The sequence below is a fragment of the Cydia pomonella genome, chromosome 28, assembly GCF_033807575.1.
Source record: "Cydia pomonella isolate Wapato2018A chromosome 28, ilCydPomo1, whole genome shotgun sequence".
NCBI classification, from domain to species: domain Eukaryota; kingdom Metazoa; phylum Arthropoda; class Insecta; order Lepidoptera; family Tortricidae; genus Cydia; species Cydia pomonella.
The window spans coordinates 1,014,128-1,026,700 of NC_084730.1; the positions used below are offsets into that span (position 1 = coordinate 1,014,128).

Genomic DNA, 12,573 nt, shown 5'->3' on the forward strand with positions numbered 1-12,573 from the left:
AGAAAAGATTCGTTAAATTTTCTGCCATTAACCGGTAAATTTGAAACCGGTAACCATATACAATTAACCGGTTTTGTTAATTAGATTTTTCGCGGTTTGCATTTTTTGTTCTAAACCATTCGTTTCATACATTAAAACAAATGAAAACGAATGCAACGATAATTAATTATTTATAGTTCATGCGTATGACGTCAACATACGTTTTTGTTAACTGTACACAAATACATACAAAATAAACTGTATTTAAGTTTTATAAAGCCCGATCATTATCAAGAGGGCGCTGTTATTCTCATGTATAGGATGACAGTTCGGTTTAGTATGAATAATTTGGTTCCAATGAAATTCCGCAATATGGCGCGTGATCATATATTACTGCACATGCGTTAGCTGGGTGGATCAACATTTTTTTTGTTATTCTGTCCTGTCAGCCACGGGACATTAGACAGTAGCGTTGTTTATACTACGTTCGACTAATACGGGGATACTAAGTTGATGACCCATTATGGAAAGGGCTTGTAACTGTCATAAAAATGTGTGTTTCGTTATATTAAATACCATTACCATTTTAGACGATCGGTCAGGCCTAGTGGGTAGTGACCCTGAACCTGCCTATGAAGCCGATGGTCCCGGGTTAAACTCCTGGTAAGGGCATTTATTCGTGTGATGAGCACGGATATTTGTTCCTGTTTCATGGGTTTTTCTATGTATTTAAGCAATTATAAATATTTATATATCGTTGTCAATATACCCACAAGACAAGCCTTATTGAGCTTACCAATTTATTTATTTATTTGTATAACCAGGGTTTTAAGAGTGACCCAGGAGAACGTAACTATGGCAACGAGGGACAAGAAAGAGTTGATTCACCCACTTATACAAAAAATTGAACAGCGAAGTAATGCGAAATCTTTTTTGTAACATTGGACCGCTTATGATTTTTTCGGCTTAACGGTTAAAAGTAAATAAAATAAAAAAAGAAATATTTTGGCTGTTTAGTTAATGTCATATATTTTTTATAAAATTAAGTGGTCCTATTTAGTACGGAACACAAAAATATGTTTATGTGAATTTTCAGAAAACAATGGGTCATTTACTTTTTTCGAAAAACCCATAACTTCTAGGTTAATTTGACTGAGTAAACAAAAAGAAAAAATAATGACAGTTTTGCGATGCATTTTAACATACATTTTGTATGGACCGTCACAAAAATGACTCGAAACTTTTGTAAGTTAAACTGGTAATATGTATATACATATTATGTATTATTTTTGAAATATTCAATAGTCCTCTAGATTTTAACTCAAAATAGCCCAAAGCTGTTAGTTTTTCGAAAAAAGTACCACTTTTATCTTAAAACCCCCTTATGTCTTTATTGTCAGTATTGTCATGACCAACTTGAGGCCCAATTTAAAATATTAAAAGCTTATCGTTATTTTTCTTTTTAGTAAATGTTTTTTAGTGTTACATTGACAATCGTTCAGTGTACGCTATTTTAACGATACTTTACTATAATAGTTGAAAATAAATTTAAAACAATCTGCGACATTTTAAACACCATTTTGATATTGATACATTTTTTTAAGACCTTTTAGTGCATATGTTTTTATTTATTTATTTAATGGGGTCGGACCAAGCTAACTCATGGCATTTGTAACGACAAATTGTGGATATGTCTTCATAAATATCAAATTTATTTTGAAAATATGTTGTTTATAATGACACGCCACCAAGGTTCAGAACCGGTTTTAAAAATAGCGGTAAATACCGGTTTATTTTGGTTTTACTCCGAACTTTCATAAGAATGCGGACGTTTTAAGAACTTTTAATCTATATTTACCACTCATGTATCAACTCCTATAACACTTGAAAAATGTTTCGGCACTGTTTGTCTTCTCTGTAGTCCATTTAATGTATCTTTTGATTTGTTGCCATAATAAAAAAAAACTTTCTTGTAACCTAAATAAACCGGTTTATTCGACGTCGACGAGACCGCCGTCCGGCCTGGTGGTCTGCCGCCTAAACAAAGACATATACGAAGAAACCGGTTTTTTGTTCTGAACCGGTTAATCTCACAAGAACTTTGTGGGAATGTTCTACTAAAAGCCGCTTTAAAAATAACGGTTTTACGAACGAAACCGAAATTAAAAGGTTTCGCGCCAAGTACATAATAACGGTTTAGAAATTAAACCGGTTTCCGAGCTTTACATGTCACACTTGGTGGTATTTAAGTCGGCGCAGAGTTAGCTTAGACGGACTCTATCAGAAAAGTTTACTAACATCAAAATTTCCTTTAAGGTTACTAACTTTCCAACAGTTTACAATTTCTTATTAATTATATCTTTGTTAATAAAAAAAACCCATAGATACCGTAATTTAAACTTGATAACTAAAATCCATCAAAATTTCCATAGGAAATATTCATCCGCGAATACCTAAAGCACTACAACTACTACGCAAACGACACAAAGGACGCAACGCCATCTATTGACGACGTGAATCATCTGCTCAACGAAGTGGACGCGTTTACGATCGCGACTCATCTGCTCTGGTGTCTTTGGTCCATAGTGAATGCCAGCAAGAGCCAGATCCCCTTCGGTTATTGGGTAAGTCTATATTTCTATAGGAAATAATATGTAAATTACTACAACTACTGTACGAACGACACGAAGGACGCAACGCCATCTATCGACGTCGTGAATCATCTGCTCAACGAGGTGGACGCGTTCACGATCGCCAAACATCTGTTGTGGTGTCTATGGTCCATAGTTAATGACAGTAAGAGCCAGATCCCCTTCGGTTATTGGGTAAGTCTATATTTTTATAGGAAATAATATATAAAGCACTACAACTACTACGCGAATGACACGAAGAATGCAACGCCATCTATCGACGGCGTGAATTATCTGCTCAACGAGGTGGACGCGTTCACGCTCGCGACTCATCTGCTGTGGTGTCTTTGGTCCATAGTCAATGCCAGCAAGAGCCAGATCCCCTTCGGTTATTGGGTAAGTCTGTATTTGTATAGGAAATAATATGTAAGTCACTGCAATTACTACGCGAACGATACGAAGGACGCACGCCACGACGCGTACATGCGGGCGTGCGTGCGTGCGTGCGTCCGTGCGTGCGTGCGTGCGTGCGTGCATGCATGCGTGCGTGCGTGCGTGCGTGCGTGCGTGCGTGTGTGTGTGTGTGTGTGCGTGTGCGTGTGCGTGTGTGTTTTATCATAAGTTTAGATCTGGAATTTTACAGTAATGTGATAAGTCTACTATGTTTTTTATAAATAAATAAATGTTTTATTTTTATCTTCAGGAATTCGCCATGACACGGCTCGAATCCTACATCCGGATGAAACAGGAAGTGAAGAAAGACAAGTTCGGGCCGCAGAAGAGGAAAATCTGCGAGGTCGACATATGAGTGCAGTGCGATACACTTTCAGTGGAATCCTTGAACGTTTGACAATTTAAACATATGTATATAATTTACAAATACCAGTAAGTTTTTTTTGGAAAATGTATTAAAACTGTCCTCATCTTCGCGCAGTTCCTAAAGAAAGGCGGATCCTGAAGCAGGAATTCCCAAATATTTATTTTACTGTGACGCCCTTGGTAACTTGCAATTTTTTTGAGACACCCTCTGATCCAAAACTACCTACCATCATTGACATATGTCTATACTCTGTATCTTTAGGTATAGGGACCGTGCGCGTTGGAGGGTCTGCCATCTTGTGGCCTGAATCGGAACCATAAACATGCACATTTACACGTCACGTGTTTTCTTGTGCATAGTAGGTTCTGCCATCTTGTGGGCTACATCGGAACAATAAACATCAGTCCTACAGTTCATGTATTTTAATAAAAGTAAACAAACAATTTGTACATTTTTGGGTAGTATTTATGTATTTGTATATGATATATATCGTTGTCTGGCTCACAACACAAGCCTTCTTGAGCTTACCGTTGGACTTAGTCAATCTGTGTAAGAATGTCTCTATAATATTTATTTCTTTATTTATTTATAAGCAACGCCCTCGACGCACAGTTATCCGGGAAGCCCTGTTGTAGACCTAGACCCAGCCCAAGGCCCCGAAAGGGGGGGGGGGGGGTTATGATCCCCATGACAGCCCTCCCCCCCACCGCGTAATGGTATCCGCCCTTACCATTTAAAACAGTTTCAGAAGTCTTCTATTGGTGGGTATTTTATTGTTATAACCAAAAGGGCAAAAGACTAATCGTTTGGTAAATTGTGAAATCGGGAGTTTTTGTATATGTGAAAAATCGTTTGAGTGAAAATTGCGAATTTAGGTAGAACTTTTAGGTTAGATGTAAACAAACATCCATTGATTAAGATATTTAAAATCTAAGACAGGTAAACGAGATGGTACTGAACAACTCCATACATTTTGCAGTAACTATGACTCAAAAGTTGACATTTGACAATTCAGTTACCGCGAAACATATGGCGCAGTACAGCGCCATCTGTTTTGGATGTCAAATTAAGGGGCAAGTTTTTTTCTTAGAATTTACCTCTCTATTACAATTATTTCTCTTTGATATCATTGAAAACGCTTTTAAATAATACGTTCTTATTAATAGAATCTGTTGGAGATTGTTCAACTGCATCATTTCATCATTTGTGCTTCATTTTGAATAATTAATTAAGTATTATTTCGAATATCTGATAATTATAATAAAAAAAAAATAGCAAATTAGATTTAAGTGTGCACAAAATATACGAATGTTGCGTACTATTCGTTTTAAGGTAAGGTGGGGTAAGATGGACATAGTTTATTTTGCTCGGGGCAAGACAAACTTTAAGAGAATTCCATACAATTGTTTGTTTTGGCCCTGTGAAAGTCTTATTCCATTTTACCTTATAGATTTATAAATACCATACCCATGGCCATTAATTATGTTGTGTAAATTAAATATGTAAAATTTGTCAATACATATATTATAGAAATATGTTCATATAAAAACACATACACACATTAGGCATTAGGGTTTAGGCACATTTCAGTTTGACAATACTTTGTTTATCTGTGCGTCAATAATACATTATTACATTACCTAAGTTTTTTTTACAAATTCAAAGTAGTATTCTTACTTGTACATTGTTATATTTATTTATTGTATTAACTTGTATTAATTTTTTGCGTGAAGGTTATTGAAATATCTTTTTAGGCGAAATTGTCCAAAAAAAGTCTGGTCCATTTCCAAAAAAAACTTAAGTTCCTTTTATTGTAGTAGGAATCATGTGTTTTAAATTTTTCAATATTTTCCATGCAAAAAAAAGTGATTATGAACGTAGTTCCATTTTTTGTCTGTAAAATACGGAATGTGATCTTAGTACTTAAGTATTAAGTAAGTACTAAAACGCTTGCGAAAATCGCGTTTTAGAAAAAAAGGGACACAGTACAAAGATTTTGTAATTTTCTTAACTTGAATGAAAATATTAAAATCATAATTCATGTAGATATTAAAAAAATAATCATATTAAAATGTTACCACTTGTTAGCTATACAGGGGTTAGGTTAGTGAAGTCGATGTGAAAATATCTGTAAGGTAAATGCGGCCAAATTTTTCAATCGTAGGAATAAAGTCGGCTTTGTGTGAAATTATGAATTGTGTTTGAAAGAAATGATAGTGAAGGTACGTAATTGCCCCTATGACGGATTTGGCCGCATCTACCTTACCTACATTAGTTAGTTTGCTTGGCATTTTCGGTAAATTTACAACAATTGTGGTTATTACTCTTACCACCCCAGCTCCTCCAACGAACCATTGAGTAAGGAAGCATAAACTGCTCACTCCATACATCAGTTGTCTTACAAAAATACTTATACACCGTGGGCCAATTAAACCCGACAGATTGCATAGGTGTATTCTTGACCGTATTTAGAGACTAAAATGTCATACAATGTTTTCTGAAATCGGTCTTGTTTTAGAGATAATGACAATTTCAGTGAAAATTTGTTTCTTTTATAACTTAGTCAAAAACGCCTTTTTAGCTGTGACGCTGCCACTATGTGACTTGGTTTAGACATACCTACTGAAAGATATTAAAGTTTTAAAGTAAGCTCGCATTTTTCTTCTGTAAATAAAAAAAAAATCTTTACTTATTCGTTGTAATGATTTTTTTTCACCAAGGTGTAAAAATAAATAACTCTTCGTGTGCAGTAAACGCAAAAGGAATTTTTTTTTCGGCGAATATGGCCAAAACTCATATACTGAACATTTTTTGCTCCTTATGACCTCAGGAAAGCGTGGTTAAAATCTGTCGGGTTTAATTGGCCCACGGTGTATGATGTTCGTAGTCGACATCTAGCGTAAAGTAGCGAATTTATCAGTACCGCTACTTGACACTAGATGTCACGAGTGTCGCGACTGACGAACAGTGTATTGCTCAATTTACATCTAATATTACAAGCAAAATATTTAAAAAAGCGGTGGTGGCCGAGTGGATATGACGTCCGACTTTCAATCCGGAGGTCGTGGGTTCAAACCCCGGCTCGTACCAATGAGTTTTTCGGAACTTATGTACGAAATATCATTTGATATTTACCATTAGCTTTTCGGTGAAGGAAAACATCGTGAGGAAACCTGCATACATCTGCGAAGAATCTGTGTATGTAAAGTCCCCAATCCGCATTGGGCTAGCCCGAGCCCTCTCGCGTATGAGAGGAGGCCTGGGCCCAGCAGTGGGACGTATATAGGCTGAATTGTTATTATTATTATTATATTACAAGCAGATGGAGTTCCGGTCAATCCGGTTATAGTATTAACTGAAACTGTTGAGCATTAGATTTTCCGTGCGTCGCGACATCTATTGTCAAGTAGCAGTACTGATTCCGCTACTTGGCGCTAGATGTCGGCTACGAAAATAATAAGCGTTTTGGTCAGAAAACTCATGTATGAAGTTACTTATTTCTCTATGGCGGAACCCAGCAACGTTTTCATATTACTGACTGTAGGGTGTACGGAGATCTTAGTTGCTACGGCCGATTTTTATATTTACTCGTTTTTTAGGGTTCCGTACCCAAAGGGTCAAACGGGACCCTATTACTGAGACTCCGCTGTCCGTCCGTCCGTCCGTCCGTCTGTCACCAGGCTGTATCTCATGAACCGTGATAGTTAGCCAGTTGAAATTTCTACAGATTATGTATTTCTGTTGCCGCTATAACAACAAATACTAAAAACAGAATAAAATAAATATTTCTTTCCAATCTCGAGATTCTCATCCAATCGACGACCGGTTTGGCCTAGTGGGTAGTGACCCTGCCTACGAAGCTGATGGTCCCGGGTTCAAATCCTGGTAAGGGCATGTATTTGTGTGATGAGCATGGATATTTGTTCCTGAGTCATGGGTGTTTTCTATGTACCTATTTAAGTATTTATAAATATTTATATATTATATATATCGTTGTCTAAGTACCCTCAACACAAGCCTTATTGAGCTTACTGTGGGACTTAGTCAATTTGTGTACTTAATAATGTCCTATAATATTTATTTATTTTAATATTTATTTATTTAATCACCGAAGTTAAGCAACGTCGGGCGGGGTCAATACTTGGATGGGTGACCGTTTTTATAGATAATGGTACGGAACCCTTCCTGTGCGAGTCCGACTCGCACTTGGGGCGGTTTTTTTCGTCAGATTACATAGTTTTTATGTATGTATGTATGTATATACTTTATTGTACATAGAAATAAAAACACGAAAAACACAGTTACAGAGTAAATTAAACACAACAAAGGCGAACTTATCCCTGTATGGGATCTCTTCCAGTTAACCTTTCAGTTTTTTGTTTTTCATTCCATACAGAAGCGTAATTTCTCACATGTCCTAAAAATGTCCCTCAATTGCAAGTACAAAAAAAAACGGAAAATTATATAAATTTGGACACATTGTGATTTCGTGATATTGTTACCACCAATTTGTTACCAGTGGTAACTACTGGGATTTTTTTCCCCACCGTTGACTAGTAGTAACTATTGGGATTTTTTTCCCACCGTTTACCAGTATTAATGTAATGCTTACAATATGTTAATCTTATTATTTCCTCTACGAGACAGGCTATGCCTAGTGTGGAGGTCAGTATAACATGTAACACTGTTTAAACTTATATTGGTCAAATAAACAATTTGTATTTGTAACTACGGGAAAAAAATCGAACCAAACCAAGTTGGTGGTTTTTTCCCAGTAATTACCACTGGTGAAACGTGGGATTTTCCCAGTAGTTACCACCAAAATGTTGATTAAGTCCAAAACAAATGAAACCAGTAGTTACCACTGGTTAAAGGTGGGAGAAAAATTCCCAGTAGTTACCACTGGTAACAACTTGGTGGTAACTAGAACGAAACATTTAGCTCAGGGAATAAAACATCCTGTATGTATACTACACAGGGTGCTCAATAAATATCGATGATCTTGTTTTGACTTTTGGATATTCGTGAACACTATACACCTATCTAATAACAAATGTATGGGTAGCGGTTTTTGCAAGGTAATTATTACTATAATACATGCATACATTAATGTGATTATAGCACGCATATCTTAAAATATGGCACTTTAAAAACTTTAAAATTACTAGTTATATTAACGAATGAGTGCCTTGGTGTTGCTATAAAAAAAAAGCTAAACGTCATACTAGTTTTTGTTTGGATTTTTATTTTAAATATTTTGCTCCACTATTCGCGAAACATGGTGAAAATATAATTTACAGTAAGTACATATGGTGCTGCTTTTCCGCACTAGTGCGTAAATTAGCACATTATGTAACTATGTCGAAACTTAGAGCCATATGTACTGTAAAACTTTGTACGATACACATGCGAATAGGTAATTCGCAACTCGTGTCGATTTAAATCACTCCCTTCGTTCGTAAATAACTATTTCCAAGTATAACCTCATCTAGCATAACGTCAGGTGACAAACAAAATTCACTTATGACTAAAAAAATAATTAAGCAAAAATCAACCTTATTTTCATAGCAATATGGTTCATTGTGGCTATGAACTTGTGGTGGTAATTAGTGAGGCTTGTCACCTGACGATAATATAAGTATTTTTGCGCTTAAATTTTTTGGCCCATGAAAATAATTAAATATTACCATAGAGCAAATAAGTAAGCATAGTGCTCAGTCCAAACATCAGTTCTTACCAAAACGCTTATTACTTTCGTAGTCGACATCTAGCGCCAAGTAGCAGATTTATCACGACTGCTATTTGACAACAGATGTCTCGAGTGTCGCGACGGTCAAAAAGTGTTTTGCTCAAAAATTTTCAACTTATATTAAAAATTAAATTAAATAATCGTTTAATTCAGGCATAGCCCATATAAGTGTTAGTAACAGCCTTAAATAATAAAAAGAATAAAATAGAAAAATAGGAGTTGAAAATAGAGTACCAGTTAATCCGGTTATAATATTGTTGATTTTTCGTTAGTGGCGACATCTAGTGTCAAATAGAGGTACTGATGAATCTGCTAGTTGCCGCTAGATGTCGACTGGGAAAATAATAAACGTTTTGGTAAGAAACCTGTTGTATGGAGTGAGCATTGTATGCTTACTTATTTTTATATGATATTAGTAATTTATGAAATATCTAGGCACTCGAATACACACAAAAGTAATTGAAAATTATGACAAATAATGCCCTGTCGGCATCCGGGCTAGAAATGTGAAGTTAGCAGATATTCAAGCCAATTATTTGTTAGTATAGGGTCTATATTGTTTCCCCATAAAGTTTTAAGTCATAATCAGAGCCCGTAATTTTCATGCCGTTGACAGAAAAATGACGTCACGCTACATAGAGTATGATTCTAATTAGGATTTTCGTAATAATTAATCATTTGTCAATCTCTTTAGGTAACTGATACATATACTTGACAATCAGTACAGAAACGTCTAACTGACTTTCATTTTATTGTCACACAAATAAATAATAGATTATTAATTTATGAAATAATACATATTTTTGGTTTTTAACAGCGTGACAAGCTTTTATTACAGGGAGTTACTACAAATTTAGATAAGTAAGTTATCTAAATTTGTAGTAACTCCCTGTATGTTAAATTACGTAATTTTTGCGTCAACGGCATGAAAAGTACGGGCCATGGTCATAATATACATTATAATATACAACAATACTGTTTATCCGCATTTTTGTTAGTCATAATTTACTTTTTCTCAGAAACGCATAAATTTTCAACATTGCCACTTAACAAACCTAACCTATATACAGGATGATCCAGGAGACGTGAGCAGGATCAAGCCTGCGTATTCAGTAAGTTATCAGTAATTGTTTCGTACCAGTATTTGTGAGATTAACGTTAAATTATTTTTTTGTGTTCAAAATTTTTATTTTATTTTATTTACGACTTTTATGGTCACCCTCTTTGTTTTATCCATAACAAGTGACACATTGAATGTTATCAGAATCTGGTTACTTTTGAAAAATCGTATCTCACTCAACTGTGACATTTTATTTTCTTCATAATCAAAGTGCTGTCACAACGGTTAAAGAGTTTCAATCTTTGTTAACGCATTCACTGCCAGGGGGCGTGGCCTAGGAACAAACTTGTATGACGGTGAACGCATATATGCGTCGGTGGCAGTGAATGCGTTAATTAAGTGTTGTAGGGTGTCCATGATTGTAAATAATCAAATTTGTTCTTAAAAAAAGTTAGATAACAGAAAAAAAGCGTGATTGTTTCACTTAAATAAGACGGTGAACTGTTCATTAACATTTACTGATTGTGTAGACTTTGTCCTGCTCACGTCTCATGAATCACCCTGTATATGATAACCTTACGAAAATCACTAAGTTTCAGAATTATGACTAATGATAATCTGACAATCATTACATTATGACTAACAATAATTATGTCAAACAAAGGGATCCGGTTAGACCCTAAAAATAGCATGGGTATTGCAGATTAAGAGCTCAAAATTATCTACACAATGAGTATTGCCTACTTGACAGTTTTTTGTAAATAATGTCAATCGATCTTGATTTTCCTGAGGATCAAATGTCTATATAGGACTCATGGGATTTAAGCAACACAAAGGTCAGAAATGAGAGTTAAAGTCTGACGCTCGCAGTCGACGATTGAAACGCCTCTAACAAAATGATATTATAATGTGACGTCACATTACATTAGTCTGTCCTAAATGTATGGAAGATCAAGAAAATTGCTATTTTGACCGTGAAATATTGCGTTTATGTATATAGTTGTCATATTATTTTTCAAAAACATTTAAGTAATTGAATGGTATAATTTTCTTTTCACCACACCAACTGGTAAAGGCCCTCTTGATCGTTCAAAAGCTAATGAGAAAGTTGCATTTTATCCACATGTGGGTCAAAGTAATCAGATGCAAATTTTGAGTTGTTTCCTTATGTTGGCTGGTGGAATTTACTTTTAAATAACGATTTTGAATATTACATTTTATATTACGTTCATTTGGATTTGTTTTGTTTGGTATTTCATAGTTAGTATTTTCCTCGCGTTGGTGTGGTGAAAAAATTTGTGTTTCACTCGGAGGCAAAGTTAGTTTAACCGTCGTGCCTTAATACCCTCGCAACGCTCAAGATTCCATTTCTTGAACCACGAGCGTAGCGAGTTTTTTGGAATGTTTCGCTTGCTCGGGTATCAATATTCGCACGAGCGGTTAAACAACAACTTTGCCCACTTGTAAAACAGGATAACTATTTTATATTTCAAAGTTAAAAAAAAAACAATTTTTTTCGAGACTTTGAAGCCTTGTATTTTTTTATAATCGCATTATGTCTTTTTAAATTCCACTTTTTATAATGAATGGCCAATTTTCTATCCATTTAACTAAATTTTGTTATAATATTCAACATTTGTCATGTATCCAATTGCTTTTTACGCGCATATCTTCTTACCTGTTAGCTTTATTTGTGAAGCTTAAAGAAATTACCGAAAATGTATATATTAAAAAAAATCGTAATAAGGCAGCTTTTATATAAAAAAAACATGTACCTACAAAAACAAGGCAAGGTTAATAAAAATTGAAAATTAGAATTTTATATGAAACATATTGCTATGGTTTTTGTACCAGTGATAGTTTTCTGTGTAATTTTAATTTCCATTGACTAAAAATCGACTGTGTTTACAAAGTACTTAAGTTTTGTGATATAAATATAAATAGAATAGTATAGGAAGTTGTAATCTTAGCTATTGGAAAATTATTTAATAAATATTATTTCAAACACAAACATGTTTTTGTAAATATGTATGTCCTATATATGTATTACTATTACGCTGCACAAATTTCTTCAATGATGTATAATAACTAAGTAGTAGGCGTTATCATGAAGCCTTCGACCATGAATATTCAGAGTAAAAGTTAAAATTTCTGAACGCAACGGCCACGTTCCCGCGAACAGAACTGTCAACTTCATTGTGTTTATTCATGTAAGCCGACGACCATTAGGGCATTATAAAATAATCCTTCTAGGACAATCTTGTTGTTTGCTTGCAGATATATAATTACGAACATTACAAAACAACAATGACCCGGACAAGATTATGAAAAAATA

General features: G+C 34.8%; 1 protein-coding gene across 3 annotated transcripts in view; it reads left to right on the plus strand.

The window, feature by feature from the left end:
• LOC133532952 (choline/ethanolamine kinase) overlaps positions 1–12,249 on the plus strand; it is a 45,758-nt gene extending 33,509 nt beyond the window's left edge. The window contains exons 8-9 of one of the 3 annotated variants that reach the window (XM_061871839.1): positions 2,412–2,603; positions 3,313–12,249. In XM_061871839.1, coding sequence (XP_061727823.1) covers positions 2,412–2,603; positions 3,313–3,417 — 297 coding nt within the window. In that variant the 3' untranslated portion in view covers positions 3,418–12,249. Of the gene's footprint in view, positions 1–2,411; positions 2,800–3,312 lie in introns of those variants that run through there. The other 2 variants (XM_061871837.1, XM_061871838.1) reach the window with 2 other exon arrangements.
• The last annotated feature ends 324 nt before the right edge of the window (positions 12,250–12,573 follow it).